This window comes from Brachycentrus maculatus, unplaced genomic scaffold (genome assembly GCF_059751285.1).
Source record: "Brachycentrus maculatus isolate JH-2025_06_01 unplaced genomic scaffold, ASM5975128v1 h1tg000113l, whole genome shotgun sequence".
Taxonomy (NCBI): Eukaryota; Metazoa; Arthropoda; class Insecta; order Trichoptera; family Brachycentridae; genus Brachycentrus; species Brachycentrus maculatus.
In genome coordinates, this window is record NW_028280866.1 from 166,388 (window position 1) to 182,320 (window position 15,933).

General features: G+C 35.6%; 2 protein-coding genes across 4 annotated transcripts; one reads left to right on the top strand and one right to left on the bottom strand.

Annotated features, from left to right (window-relative positions):
• The first annotated feature begins 354 nt into the window (after positions 1 to 354).
• Positions 355 to 3,829, top strand: LOC148309999 (eukaryotic translation initiation factor 5A). 3 transcript variants are annotated; one of them, XM_088259182.1, is made up of 4 exons: positions 355 to 456; positions 1,085 to 1,361; positions 2,666 to 2,864; positions 2,946 to 3,829. In XM_088259182.1, the coding sequence occupies exons 2-4, from the start codon at positions 1,153 to 1,155 to the stop codon at positions 3,015 to 3,017; spliced, it is 480 nt and encodes a 159-aa protein (XP_088115308.1). In that variant the 5' UTR covers positions 355 to 456; positions 1,085 to 1,152; the 3' UTR covers positions 3,018 to 3,829. The 3 variants fall into 3 exon arrangements, with proteins under 3 accessions (XP_088115308.1, XP_088115307.1, XP_088115310.1); XM_088259181.1 differs by having other exon boundaries at positions 355 to 388; XM_088259184.1 differs by lacking the exon at positions 355 to 456 and adding an exon at positions 492 to 768.
• A 6,074-nt stretch (positions 3,830 to 9,903) lies between these two features.
• LOC148310000 (F-actin-capping protein subunit beta-like) lies at positions 9,904 to 15,023 on the bottom strand. The gene is made up of 5 exons (XM_088259180.1): positions 14,718 to 15,023; positions 14,147 to 14,531; positions 12,786 to 12,985; positions 11,839 to 11,950; positions 9,904 to 10,323 (listed from the first exon to the last, which is right to left on the bottom strand). The coding sequence occupies exons 1-5, from the start codon at positions 14,718 to 14,720 to the stop codon at positions 10,193 to 10,195; spliced, it is 831 nt and encodes a 276-aa protein (XP_088115306.1). The 5' UTR covers positions 14,721 to 15,023; the 3' UTR covers positions 9,904 to 10,192.
• Between the last annotated feature and the right edge of the window lie 910 nt (positions 15,024 to 15,933).

Consider the following 15,933-nt stretch of genomic DNA (forward strand, 5'->3'; position numbering starts at 1 on the left):
AGGTGACGTGTAATGATTTGTAAATTTAGGAAACTACCGACATCTTACGACACGCCATGTAAGGAAAAATTCTCCGTTGCAGTAAATAAAACAGGTCTCTTCATTTATACTTTTTTGAAATCATTTAATAATATATTTCTTCGGAGAGGACGAATTCAATACTTATAAATACAATATTTGATAATGTATTTTTATAAATTCCATAAAATAATTCTCGATAAATACAATAGCGCTGATTTTTAGATTGAACAAATTTCGTTGTTTGAAAGTCCCGCGGAGAATAGTTGCGCTGCAGCCGTCTCAGTCGTCCCCGTCGCAGGAAGTGAGTCGTGAATCTGCTACGCAGGCGCAACAGGGTCTTTCGGTTGAAGAACCCATCCAGTCACATGTGAGTATAGATGAATTTTTCCATTTTGCCGTGAATTTGTGTGTTGTTACCTGTGTTAATCGATATTTGTAAGTATTTTCCGGTACCGTGCGTACATCGCTCCAATATCGAAAGTCTCGCAGTGATAATGCCCCGCAGTGAAATGTTTTTGTGGCCCGTTTTAACCGGCTGGTTTGACTTGACAAACCACGTCTTTTTGTCGGCTTTCAGTTTATTTTAGCGAACAATATTGCGGCAGGAATTTCGATTTTGGCGAGAAATCGCGACTCGGCGACTGTCTATAGTTTATTTACTCGGTGTAATTAGAGGCAATACGCTTTTCTGAGTGTATACTATCAACACATATAGAGCCACATGTCTACATCATGGTGCCACTAGAGGTCAATATTTCTTTTAGATCCCGGTTTTTACGAAGTTTCGCAGATATTTGCGAGAACCGCCCTTCTTAGACAAAGACATTAACTTCGCGGATCGAAGTAAATCTATGTTACGGAGGTTTTTTTGACGCGTACTTTTTTTTCCGTTTCGATACGACATATTTGCGCTTCGAAATAACCTCATTGTTATCCCGATTAGGCGATTTTTCTTCGCCGGATAGAAAATGTTTGTTTATGTAAATAAGTACGTGGAATATTTGCTGTAAATGTGCAGATTGCGCGGATGTTTACTAATCTAGTTTGGTTTTGTTTTTCGCAGCCGTCGCACACGAGTTCGTGCGATCGCGGTAGTCCCCAGTAAGCCAGTTAGGAAAGCAAAGTAGCACAATGTCCGACATGGAGGACACCCACTTCGAGACCGGAGATTCCGGCGCCTCGGCCACCTTCCCCATGCAGTGCAGCGCCTTGCGCAAGAACGGCTTCGTCATGCTCAAGGGCCGACCCTGCAAGATCGTGGAGATGTCCACCTCCAAGACCGGCAAGCACGGCCACGCCAAGGTCCACATGGTGGGCATCGACATATTCAATGGCAAAAAGTAAGTCACCTCCGCCATCCTTACTCCGAACAAGGTGAATGATAATCTTCGTACTTTGTTCAACTCTATTTGCTTATTATATATCTACTTATTACCTATTTCATCTCATCCAAGTTCCAATTCGTGATATGATCAATTGTTATATTAGTTTCTTAGAGATTAACTAAAACTCCACTCAGATGGTTGAATACTACTAAATCGAGGCATAATTTCTCATTTAACATCGCCTAATTTTTGTTATCTTTAATTATTCTCTTTATTTCATCACTTTTTACTTTCCATATTGCTCCCTAAACTTACTCTTTTATCAACGGTATTCCGTCAGATATATTTCTTTCCTAAATCTAAGCATCTGGACCACACGACTGATCATTTTCTCTTATAAAATGAATGGTTAATACCATATTTATCCGACGCTGCGCCCTGTACGTCATAAGGGTGCGGGAGGAGGCGTGCATTATAAATAGGCAGAAAAGTGCCTACCCAGGATTACTCGCATTCCATATAGAAACACGACCAGTGCCTACTATGCCTTATCCTTACCCGACTCTGCTGCCTACCCTTATTAAAAACTCTGCACGCCTCTGGGCGCGGGTATGATTCAAAGAAAAAAGAGTTAGTCTTGTGTAGTTAGTAGATACCTACTATACAGTTGATCCGCTATCATATATTCTTCATTTTTAATATTGCTTCCTAAAAGTGATTAACTTCTTAATGCTTCTTTCTAGTTTTTTTATTTTATTTAAAAGTTATTTCATAAGTATAATAGTGCACTTTGTTTTTACAACAATATGTTGCAAAGACAATTAATATAACTATAAAAAAGTACTTAAATTGATAATGCACAAGTCACGACTTCTAGTCGACTTTGTGTTATTTCAACATAATAATATAAATATACAGTCGATAGTTTTATGAGTTGATTAGGATAAAGAGTTCGCATTTGAAAATTATTCTTATTTATATTTTACGAAATATTTATTTAAAAGTAATTTTATCAAATAGGTAAACATAAACCACAAGCTTTTCGTTCCAGTTCAAAAATAAAGTTGTAAATATGATTTTGTTATCTGTTGTGCCACCGCATGTTTGCCTTATAGCCAACTAATGATATTAAGGTAATCATTCTTAGTGCTTTCTATTTTTAACTTTTCCGATGAGATTACCCGGATAATATTTTACTCGATGGATTTATAAACTGTCAAAATGTCTTATCTCTGATAGACGATGTGGGTAAATGATTTTCTAGTGGATTTAATCCCCGTAGTCTCGGGACGGAGGAATAACGGATTGTCGCGTTGCAGATATGAAGATATTTGTCCTTCCACTCACAATATGGACGTCCCGCACGTGAAGCGCGAGGACTACCAGCTCACAGACATCGACGACGGCTACCTCACCCTGATGGCCGACAACGGGGACCTGCGCGAGGACCTGAAGGTGCCGGACGGCGACCTCGGCACGCAGCTGCGCTCCGACTTCGAGGGCGGCAAGGAGCTGCTGGTGAGTGCCGTGCCGTGTGGTGTATGACCGCTCCGACTCCCGCCCGATGCCCCTCTAATGCCCCGCCCCTCTCTGTTGCAGTGCACCGTGCTCAAGTCCTGCGGGGAGGAGTGTGTGATCGCCATCAAGGCCAACACGGCCCTCGACAAATAGGCTGCGGCTGTTTCCTTCTGCCCTTACAACACCTCTCATTACTGTAATGATACATTTAACATAATACATGGACTGGTCTTTTATAAATATATATAATAATGACAAAAGAAGATGGAAGTTTTGTGTGCGGAAGTGAAGCGGTCAGTGTGCCTCGCCCCTCCCGGCCGTACGCCTCTTGTTATCCTATTTATACGACTGTGGACCGAGAAGGTCCCACTCCGCCGCACCTCCGCGTGACCGAGACCTCCGCCTCGGCCTTGTACATAATAATACTCGCTAGAGAAGATCAGTTTCTATGTCTATTCCATTAACAGTCTGTATGTATTACTTCCTAGCGCGTTGCGGTCTCCGGGCTGGAATGCGTAATATAGTCGGTACGCGGATATGGCGGGTGCTCGTGCCCGCGTGTGTTTGTTATATTATCGGGATTTGATATTTACAATGACAAGTTGAAAAGTTTATTAATGAAATTAAATAAAATTTAAATAATATGGAGCGTTAATTTTTCTGGCAATCTGAACCATTTTACGCCGAGACGAGTATAATAAAGAGGAAACTGCGCTTACCCCCTTTGGCTTATCCGTTCCCGACCCCCGGTGATCTCAAGCTGCGCATCGCGGAGCGTGTCGTGCGACACCTCCCCGACTACTTATCTTGTAGACAGTTATTGTTAACGAGAGAGAAGATGGATGGATGTAGTGCGTGTCCCGCTATACTTGAAGGAGCTACTTTATTACTAAGGACAAATGTTGGATGATGATTATTATCATTTTCTGCAATTATTTTTACCAATAAAATCCTTTGTGGAAAAACATCTGAACATTTATTTCCTGCGGCGGTATTTCCTCTGCCATCCTAGTTTGCTGCAGGAAGACCGCATCCCGCTCACCGGTAAGAATTGGTCGTACTCCGGGAAAGAATCACTTGGAAATTATTACCCCGAGGGGGTGGGTAGTTGCCCTGATATTCTGTAGACAGTTTGCAAATTTCCATAATATCCTACCAATCTGTGGTGTATTATAAATACGTGTGTAATGTTGAGTGTCTTCTTATAAGCTTAGTAATATTATTAATCCTATATTGTTCAGCCTGGCGATACGATTCTGTGAAAATGGAAGTCTCGGGAACTAAGAGTACGGGAGTTCAGTAAGATTTACTTTTAAAATTATTATTAGGCGTATGTTAATAATAGATTATTTATTGACTTCTAATATACCGAGTATTTAGTTGTCAGTTTTTTTTATTCGTACAAATGGATATCTTCGCTACTTTGGTAAATATATACATACGCTAACATTATAAAGATTGTTTTAAAGGTAAAATGCATATGAATTAATGCAATGAAGATGTCCACAATGAGAGAGAGTTCTGTGAACTGCTCTATTGTGTCTCCAGTCATTTTATTAGTTAGTATGTCATAGCACCAATCTCCGAATCATGTCGCAGCTTTAGTAAATATTGTATTTTTCTATACCAGTGAGATTTCATTAGGTGGACAATCCTAGATGATAGCGCAGTTTTACAGCGAAGCCAAATTGGTATTTTAACAAAACCAATGCTAGATTGAAAAAAATAATCAACTCATTTTGATAATAGAGTAGGGCCAGTTTAGGGGTAAGTCCATTAGCCCTGGAGGTGATCTTTGTGTATAAAACTAATTTTTTGCATTTCGAAGCAATGTTTTGCGGCACCTGCGCCTAAAGCTGCTAATTTATAATTTTTTAATAAATGGTTTATAAAATATTAATGGACTTTCATTACAACGCCTCGCCGTTACTAACATTCAGTGCCTGGGGCCAAAGGACTTCCCTCTATTTAACGAAGACCGATAAATGCACCAACATGCGTGGCCGGCACGATAACTTTCATCTAGCTTAGTAATCTTACTTCCGCGCTTTACCTTTCTTTCTACCTGATTTCTCTGAAAAAAGTGAGGCCTTGCAGAGGCACATCTTGGGATGCACAAATCGCCTTAAAGTGCTCACGCGAGATGCTCGGCGATTGCTTAGTCATATTTGAGTTATTCTACCCTTTAAAAGTGAACACAACTCCATCCCGAAGTTTTACTACTACCGGTGTGTAAAGGAGACAAGTCCTGGGTGATGATTACAGCCGAAGAGGATATCCAAGGAGGAATGAACAAGACCTTGCTCTGGGTGCAACTTTTTGTGTAGTAGTGCATACTGCCGAGTATGGATTAACTAAACCAACGTCTACCAATACATATCACAATATTGAAATGGAGAAAATGTAGCTCAACATGATTTTCAACAGTTTTCAAGAGCAGGCACTCATCTGGTGAGCCATAACTGTAAATTATAGGTCCATGTTGCTGACCTTTCTATGCGACAAAGTACTGACGAGTTGTGTGGTTATGGCCAGTATTCTTAATGCCATTAGAATGAACACCCGAGTGTGTATGACTACTCTGATGGTGCTAGAAATACCCTCCCTGATGTGTAAATGTTTTATTTTGTACATATTTGGTAACTAGCATTGATTCATTAACGTAGCGTGTATACGAGGCCAATATTTTAGACATTTTAAGCCCAGCTGATGTTGGCTTGATGTAAATAGGCATGCGTCACTACATATGTCACCGCGATTGACTTTGAATAAATGCTTCTCAAAACACGTGAAGATACTTTAATTTTGTGAATTATTTACTCAGCCTGGGATGAGTGATTTAAAAAAAAATCATGTCTAAGAATCCCATAAAATAAACATGTTCTAGTCCACCTCCGTAGTGTAACGTCAGTACGCTCGGCTACCATTCTGAAGGTCCCGGGTTCGATTCCCAGGGGGGTGTTAAATAAATACTAGTGATTTTTCACTCCAATGTTTATTCAATATTATCCCGGATTGGTTCCTGAAGTGGAGGGCTCCAATGTTTATTCAATATTACCCCGGATTGGTACCTGAAGTGGAGGGCTGATCACTTTCCTTCATGTGTTAACGTTCAAGATAAAACTGCGTTTATATGATGCAGTGCCTTATGCACCATCGGGGTGCAAATAAGGGTTTAAAGAAGAATGTGTTTGAATCTCATAATTATAAATTTAAGAGCTCTGTCAAAGAAAACCCGGTTTTACAGACTAACCCACCATTTCATACCCATAATAAATTCAGAATCCTCCGCATTGAACGAATGCAGTATCGCTCTGATAGCAAATTACGTTAGTTGAGGTAATTGACTTTACATTTCAAGGCGCTGGTCCAGTGTAATCTTGATAGTGATGTTTTTGTTTATGAAATTATAAAATATTAATATTTATATTGTCAAACCTGAGGAGGAAATCAATACATTGTGAACTAGTTAAGTATACTACTGTACCAAGGGAGTAAGTACAAAGGGGGACGACTAATATTCTTGGTTTATTTTCATGATAGATTTTAATACTGCAAAGTTCTTGCAAATTGGTTTGTCAAAGACACACGCATATTTATCATATTCACGAAGAAAAGTATTGTTCTATAAACTGAAACTACCTGACACTAAATGACACATGCAAATAATTATTTTCTTAAAAACTGTTAAGTACTACCACTTGATAAAAATAAACAGATTTGTAGATGTGTCATTGACCCACCATGTTATTCTATTCCCTATTGTCTACAGTATGTGGATCAAATAAATATAAAGATGTTTATTTGAAACATTCAATAAAATATGTAAATAGCGCAGTTAGAGGTTTGTATATTTACCGAGGACAAGATTTTAACTTCATCATTCATTGAATGAATTTGCTTTATTTCGATTGAATAGGGTTTTTACTTACCAATTGACACAAAATGCGAGTTTTCACAACCATTGTCGACACTTACCTGTTTTATTGGGCCAGAAACTTGCTTCCTCCATCTAAGTAAAGAATTTTATATCTCTTGTCTTAGGAGTGACTCCGTCCGTACACATGACAAGCTACTGTTGTGCAACAGATCTACATCTTGTGTGAAAATTATAATTTTGCGTATCTCAATAAGTGCAACTCAAAAAAACCATGTCAACATCTCGGCGGACGGACCTTGTAATTGTAGGTGTGGCAGTTACTTACAAACAGGATTTAAAACAGACCAAGTTTAGTAATCAACAGCAGATATGTATAACAAAACAGAAATAAGATAAAAAGGGAGAAATAAAAGTAGACAGTTTTTGTAATGTGTTATTCTTTACAGTGAACACGTTTGCACAGTAACCGATGACTTAAAAATAATTCTAATATGTATATGCGATAATATTTATTCTATTTAGTTTAGTACATTCCGTGTAAACAAATGTTGCAGCTTCTATGGACGTCTCGAATTGAATAATAAGGATATATTTTGTTATCCTTTCCTGTGTTTAATGGATATTGAAGCATTATAAAATGAACCGATTCTACCGCAGTGCACTTGATAATAAAGTCGATTTACACAAATGGCAAGTTTCTTGAAAAGGGATCTCTAGCGCACTGTACATAATGTCATGTTTCTCAAATGTATGTACATTTTTACAATTGCAACAATAATACTTTTGTTTCCCCTATATTATTTTCCTCTATCTGCGGACATGTGCATATTTTAAAGTAAGACAAGGAGGCATTTACTCACATTAATAAATTGTTAAAATTGCCTTTTCATTATTATTTGACATAGCGAGATTTCAAATAACATGCTATTAAAAACAACAAAGAGCATTTAGTACAATATTTTTTAACGGTCGTTGTCATTATCAAACACAAAGGGAATTTGAATAATATTTGAAAAAATATAGCATTATGCATTTCATTTAAAGCAAACATAAAAATTATAACATGATAATCTAAACATTGTAATCGGGTATCAAAAATGACATAATCGCTGATAACTAGGGTGAAATGTAATTTGTTAAATTGATAAAGAGATAATGGTTATGAATGAGTCACATACAAAATGTAAATGCATTGACAACGCCCATAAAAATAAGAAACTAAATCCTATATCATTCTGCAAATGTATTCAACTCTCATAAAACATGATTTAGCGCTGTAACAATTACTATAATTATAAGTACTAACAAAATATGTAGTTCATTTTAGTTTATACATGTATCTATGTAATTTATGCTACATACATGTCTCAAAACCGACTTTAATTTTTTTGTTGTTGATAAAATGCATATTTTAATTTAAATATGAGGGTGTTTTTACTTTAACACAGAAGATGAATATGGAGGTTGCATGTGAAACACAATATTCAAAAAATTATTGCTTGGATCTAGACTAGATCTAGACTGGATCTAGACTGTTGGCAAATATTCAAATACTCTTTTGACAAATTTTTGTCTTCAGGTCCAAAATGGTTTTTTGGGTCATTTGCATACTTTCTATTTCAAAAAAACCCTTATAGAAAAAAGTTTAACAGTGATAAATTGCACTAGATTAGTGGTCAATTCATTCTTCAATACGCCCAGGAAACTACTTCTGCAATAACTTAATTCTTTTGGCCGTAGTGTGACACGTTGCAATGTTTTGCAGAATTAACATGGCATTCGCTCCTGAAATTCTGAATTAATCCAACAGCCTCAGATTTCTTGATTAAATTCATACAGTGGGCCGAGATGGCGCATAATGATTGTAAAATATACATCTTTTTTGTATCCTCTGCAAAATCCCCACCATCTCAGCAGTGAATTGAAACCGATTCTAGGCTGATGGCTGTGAAATGACAGCGTTCCTTTACATGAGAAAAATATTTGAAAGAAAAGACGTTGCCGGTTTTGAGACACCTTTAGAAGAGAATTAAACTGTTTTGGCTAGATTGCATTTGAAACATAATATATAAAATCAATAAACAACAATTTTACAGAATAAGTAATACAGAAAAATATTTATTAATAGAGAAAAGAAAATAATACATTTATAAGGCATGATTACAAAATTACTCGTAGTTACGGATTCCAGTTTCCAGAGAAATGCCAACAAGAGAGCGTCAGTCTTAAAACATTTATTTGGCTGTAATTATTTAATTTCCGCAATACAAAGATTGGGAAAATATCTATAAATGCGATAGAAGAATTTGAATTATAACAAGGTGGAAAAAAATAACCACGGGTTATAAATTGATAAGTCTCATTTTAGTAATTGAGGTTGAATCTCAAAAAGCAAATTAAATTAGTTATTTAATAATAATATGTATATTAAATACCGATGCATTTACAATAAGTAGTCGTGCGCAACAGTTTATTTGATTGTTAGTTTTTTTTTGTAAATAAATCTTATATTGGTAGATATATTATGTATATATTTATAATTATAATAAAGTACTTTTACTTAGTATCAATTTGCATGACTCGATGAATAATTTATTAGCTTTAGTAAATTAAATATTTTCACTAATATGTTTGCCAAATAATTAACGACGAATTTGATAAAATGTAATTCTCGAAAAATCATCCCTAAATAGAAATTATTTATAAATAGAAAATTTAAGATAAAAATACTATAAAATGATTAATAAAATTAAGTTACGCTACATTAAACTAAACATGTTAGGCAGTTGTATTAAAAATACTGGAGAGGAAGTCGGATGGGGTGTGCTTTGTGGATGAATGAAAGGGATCACCTCGGCGCTGTGATGCCAGTCTTTTTAGTAACAATTCAATAAGTAATTTCACTCAACATTTTATCAAACACAGCAACAGATTGTTTTCTTAAGCTTTTTTCAATATTTGAATCACAATCACTCAATCTTCAAACAAAAATAAACTGAAAAGCAAAAAGAGCGTTATCTCGAATAACATATGTGCTAAATTTCTAGCATCAAGTACAACCCTTCAATTTATACGCTTCGAAAAGGGAGTAATTACAACTGATTACAAAATTTGTCTACTATTTAGGTAAATAATTTACATAAATTATAAAAATTCAGGTTTTTCATTTTTCAATTTTAGCCTCTTAAATCTTTAACAAATCTTACCGTCCATTATCGTTATTTGTTTTAGTTTGAATAAGGCATTCCAAAATGAAATTCTTCAAGTGACGGATGCTTACACTCCGTTTGCTTTCTGCGTCTTATCATATTATTTCGAGGAGCAATTAAAAAAAATAGTTATTGGCCGAATGGATTCCAAAACATCAAAGTGCGAGGGAGTCGGGCGAGTGCGAGGAGTAGGATGTAGGGGAGGCGGGGGGAGGAGGGGAGGGGGGGCTCAGGGGCCCTCAGTCGGCGGGGCGTGAGGCGTGTCGGCGCTGCAGCGCGGCCGCCAGGTCCTGGTGCAGCTCCGCCTGCCGCCGCTGCTCCCCGAGGGCCACAGAGGAACGTAATCCATTAACAATGTCCTTCGTTTTGCCTGGAACAAAGTGCGCAGTCAATTAGGCAAAGACATCGATTCACACTTTTCAGATAGTATGTACTGAAAAGAATAACGGAAAATGTGTCCTGAAATAATTTCTAATTCGCATGTTTTTCTCTTCACCTTTTCAATTGTGATTGACTTCCTGACAAAAGACAAAACTAATCCCTGCAATAATAGCGTCTTAACACAACTTACGCGAAAGGCAAATTTTACAGTCTTCAGTCCAACTCGTCCCCATTTGCAGGAGACTAATCACAATTACCAAAATTTTTGCCACTGTAGTGAGAGACTGTGATCACAAAATAATTCTTAATAAATAGCTATATTAAAGTGACATCTGTTGAATTTTCATTAGGCTTTATTATAAGAGTATAACACCGGACTGTCTCCACTACGATAAATATGCTGTCGCGATAAATATGTTACGTGAGTGGAGTACGCTTGTTTTACTCATTAACATATGCTTGATCAGCCCTGCATGAGACACAAGTGAAATTGATTGAAATACAAAAAATAATAATAAAATAAAACTGTACTAAAGGTATTTGATATTAAGTATTTAAAAAATATAGAAATATACAAATTATAGATGAAATTTATTAAAATTTCAATTTCTTTAGATTTTAAATGTTATTTATTTTTGGAAATTATACCGTCGACACATGGCACAATATCATAAAAAGAAGTCAATTTTATTACTGATATGTATTTAAAACAATTTCAATCAGATGTGTCATTTGTGTGTCACTAAGGTGACTTTGAATAGGTAACAAAATGTGGTCTGCCACTAATAAATTATACATGCCCAAATAAGATAAAAAATGTGAGTAAGCTGTGTCTGTATGTTTATTGGCATATATATAAATTTATTGGCATACAAAATTTAATATTTCATTTACATTTATAACATGCAGTCTGTGACACATTTGATAGTCCCCAATGCACATTTAACACACAGTTTGTGATAGTGTGGTACTCAAAATTCAAATATAAATTTCATTGAAAGGATTGTTAGTCATTGTAATGATTTTTGTTAAAAACTTAGCAAATGCTTCATACTACTGACATCTGTGAAAATAACCCTAAAGAAAAATACACAAAAAGAATATTATACATTTATGTAATAAAATATTGATCTTGGCGGCTACCACAATTCAATAAATTATATCTGCGTCACGTTTGCCCCACATATCAACTTGACCACTTCTATCTGATTGAGAAACACATTTCAAAAATATATTCTAACACATTATATTAAATATATCATATTCTTCAAAGTTTAAATGGGTAATTTACTATCTATGTAAATGGTTTGTATTGTATGGTTTGTACTTAGATATCTGTTACTGTAATAAATTAATATTTTTCAAGATAAGTGTTTAAAATAATGCACTAAAGATGTCATGATTCCGTAAAAACTAATTTGAAACGTGGTGATCTTGTTGATACATTTTATTAAAGCAATCGGGTATATGAAGTAAAGGAACAGTATGCATGGGAAAAACTTACCGAAATAAATCTCGTTGAGGGTATTCCTAATTTTATTCTCCATATCCTCGACCATACGACCGATGTTGGCGATGTGTGGACTGGCATCCGATACAGGGGCGTCTTGTTCATTCTGGAACATTTATAATATGTATCATTATTAATAGATGTTGAAAACAGATTTGATGATATTTATATAAACATGCATAAATAAATATCATGGCGGAAACCATAATGTCAGGAAAAAAAACCAAGTCCTTGTGGTTAGACAATAAGGGAATAAAATTAGCAATGGAGAATATAGAGTACATAATCTCTTCATTTATTGATTCAGCAGTCGCTTCGTAGTAACATCCATCCATTTTCAATTGGATATACCACTATTTCTTAAAATCTATTGCGACACATTCCATGCGATGCATTCCACATGATTTTCAAACACCGTATGTGAAGCCAAGTCTAAATTTTAGTGTTGTGTCTTTGGAACGTTGAATTTTGAAGTTTAACGGTAAATAGTTGTATTTACCTAGTAAAACTTCAATTAATAATACATAGTCTCTTGATATGCTATTATTCTGTGCAAACACCATTTGATTGATTGCAATAGCCCATGAATTACAAACAAAAAAGAAAACTGAAGCATAAAAACGATACCAAAAAAAACATTTATAACACTGAAAAAAGTTCAGCATTTAACAGTAGCATATTAAATCATTCATATCCATTGAGTTACAACATTTTATATTGCTCCTATTCCCGGAAAATAAGGAGGAAAGGATATAGATAATAAAAACAATTAATGTGGATAAAAGGCAACAATAAGACAGCAAAAGAGACCCTGGATATTTTGACACAAAATAAAACACCCTGAAGCAATGTGCTTGCGATGGTCACCAGAGATCTAGAACTATCAGGCCTGATAAAGCTCTTCCGGCAGCCCTGGACTCCTCTAGTATAGGGTAGCGTACCTGGCGGGTGAGGCTGCCTCCCAGGTTCATGGTGCCGGAGCCCTCCTTGTGGGTCTGCAGCCACAGCATGGCCGTGGAGGTGAGCTTGTAGTGGGCGCTGCGCCCCGAGCTCTTCTCCTGCACCTCCACCACGTGGATCGAGTCCCAGCAGCCCTTGATCTTCTGGGACCCGTCGCCCGCCTTCTTTATCAGGATTACTCCTGCAATGCGCGATAATAATAAAACCATGGCCCCAAGTACCCAGCATTTAGTATCGAGTAGGACGAAGACCAAACTACAATCACAATTATTTATTTTTTCTTTAATGTTTATTGCAGATACTTTGTGGCACACTTTTAAAAACTTTATATAATAAAACAAAAACTTTGTAATCAACCACTTTAATATTTGGTACTTTTCTCTACTTTACTCATGGCACATATCCATCCCTGAAGATAAAAAAATTCATGTCGAAACCAGCTGGAGAAAAGTACCAAAAATAAAAGTGGTTAAAAACAAAGTTTAACTTTTATTTTAAAAAGTTTTAAAATATATCTACTACATAATAATAGACTTATTCCCAAAAGTTTCAGGTCAAATTAAGAGTATAGGCCCATTTGGAATTACTTCCAAGGAAAAAAATATCGCAAAAATAGAACACGCTATTCCTTATGGCAAATTGGGTAATTTCGCCAGTGGGTATTGGCGAAGTTTTAGTTGTGGCAACCAACAAAATCAAAACCAAACTTGTAACCTCTGTTACTGTGTCATTACTATTACCGCAAAGAATACAAACCCTGTTGATGCTTTTCAAGTAAGGAACTGGGGAATTGACGCCTGTGGTAACTTATATGCACTGATTAAGGTATCACAATTAATATTCCAAAACCAACATGCATACTTACTCAAATACTCTAAATCAATAAGGAAATTTTTGAAAAAATAATAGTTATCACTCATTTACATTTATTATATTTGTGATATGATTGCGCATGAAAAATCAAAGCTGTGCAAAGTCTAAGCAGTGATGAAAATGCATTGGAATTAATAGTTATAATAAGAAAAATTAAAATACAGCCTTTTTCAAATGATGTAAATTAATATTATTACAAAAAGAAGTATTCCCGTGCACGGGTGAATCTGCTGGAGCGTCCATCTTGTTCGTTTTGTTGCCAATTGGTTGGTGTTTATTGAAAGAAATTGAATCCTCTTAAACACTAATAATATTACTTTACCCTTTAACAAAGCTGAAATGTAATACTATACAGTAATCAAATTGGAGCTAGGGTGGTGGATCATGAAATAGCGTGACATTGTCAGAGAAAAGTAAAAAACAAGGGTTTTAGATCTCATCAGATAAGATTAATCTATCGCAAACTAACCTGCAAATCCATGGTCCAGATCCCATAAGTACACGGAAGAGACGCCTCCTTCGAAATACATTTCCCTGTACTGATCGAAGGCGTGATTCGCATCAATTTCTAACTTGCGCAACTTCTCGGAGGGCATGGAGCCATCCTCCAGCGGCGGGTCGTACGTGTTGGACCACGGAGACCGGTACGAGTCTCCGTCCCTGTTGTAGTCGCATAACAAGTAATCCTTTCCGTTACTCCTGTCCTTGGCTATCTTCAGAGGCTGGTCTACTGACGATAAGAGATCTTCGCATAAACTCGGAACTAGGTCTATTAAATCGCTCAAATTCTTTTCTATTTGTTGAGGTGGCAACCGCCTCATCAGGTCAAGAGCGCAATCCATCTGAGCATCCGTCTGTAAAAGATAAATTCATAAATATCCGATTTCATTCGTATATTTTTCGAATGCCCACAATTTAAAAACAAATATTTAGGTTTCGAAATAAACTGTCAAAAAATAATAGTTTTTAACATTACGATTAACTGTAAATCTAAAATTCGGTAACTTGTAAAAAACTTTATTCAAAAGTGATAAACTTACCATTTTGGATATTCACAATGGATTTACTAAAATAAAATCTTCTTGGAAATGGGCTGGGCAAGATAGGAGCCAGCGTAAAATGAACTAAAGTTATTGGTGACAGCTTCCGGTCGCGGCCATACAGAAAAAATAACTACTACACACTCGCAGCGAACATAGTTTGATGTAACAAATTCGTGTGGTTTCCATAAATAATCCTTGTGTTATATTATAAAAATACACTTCGCATTTAAAGTGATTTGATTGACTCTAATCGCGTCCTCATATTTCCGGAAAAGTCTTCATTGGTTTTCGTCTTCCTTCATTACATACCGAGCCCAGTATTGCCATATATTTTGTACTTTTTTTATTTGCTTTTTTAATTTGATTTCAAAGCGCGTTTCAAAACCCTAACCGCTCAGATGTTCCTAAAACTACAAACATAGGAACCTAACGATCCTCAAATAAATATAATTTGGAGACATTAATTTAATCCACAGATTTTTTACTATATAATAGGGTAAAGCGGTCAACAGCCATAGAATATTATATCAACCAAATACGAATTATACGGCAAAATATTATTTATATTGTTATTGGCTCGCAGTAAACTGTTTTTTTTATTTATTATGTATTTTTATTTTTAACCGGATTGTTTTATTCTAATATTTTAAATATACATCATTAACTGTTGAAAACGTGCTTTCATACATCAAGCGCTATTTTAAATTGTGAAAAATAAAGATTTCCATATGAATAAGATAATCCATTAAAATGACAAGTACATTTGATTGGAAAAGCAAGGTCTTGGCAAAAAATAAAAAGTCACTATTTAAAAAGTGGTTAATAATTTATGTTGATTTCGTTAAGATCGTTTTTAACATTAAAAACTGGCTTTATAGGGCTACCGAGAGGAAATCATCCGAAAAAAAAAATTATTCTGACCTATTGTTGATTATAATTTTGATGTCTGGATGACCGAAATTCGTTAGGAATTTTTACTAACAGTTCTAACGATACTGTTCCAGATGATTGCATTGAAAAACATTGATAATCGAAAAACGGTGAAATGAAATAAGAATTTGAATTTGAAAGAATTATAATAATTTGAAAAATTCCTTGCTTTTCCGATTTCCAACTCCTGTAACTTTTTTCTTTCGATAACGACTGCCATAAATTTAAAAAAACCTACTTTTCGAGAAATCAGATCACGCAGTATAAATATATTTTTTTGCTT

Excerpts from the sequence above, each read along its gene's own strand:
- LOC148310000 (XM_088259180.1), bottom strand. Across the intron at positions 12,986-14,146 it reads TCTGGACCATGGATTTGCAG|GAGTAATCCTGATAAAGAAG; the intron begins GTTAGTTTGCGA and ends CGCGCATTGCAG. Across the intron at positions 10,324-11,838 it reads CCTCAACGAGATTTATTTCG|GCAAAACGAAGGACATTGTT; the intron begins GTAAGTTTTTCC and ends ACTTTGTTCCAG.
- LOC148309999 (XM_088259182.1), top strand. The coding sequence starts at position 1,153 with ATGTCCGACATGGAGGACACCCACTTCGAGACCGGAGATTCCGGCGCC. Across the intron at positions 1,362-2,665 it reads GACATATTCAATGGCAAAAA|ATATGAAGATATTTGTCCTT; the intron begins GTAAGTCACCTC and ends GTCGCGTTGCAG. Across the intron at positions 2,865-2,945 it reads AGGGCGGCAAGGAGCTGCTG|TGCACCGTGCTCAAGTCCTG; the intron begins GTGAGTGCCGTG and ends TCTCTGTTGCAG.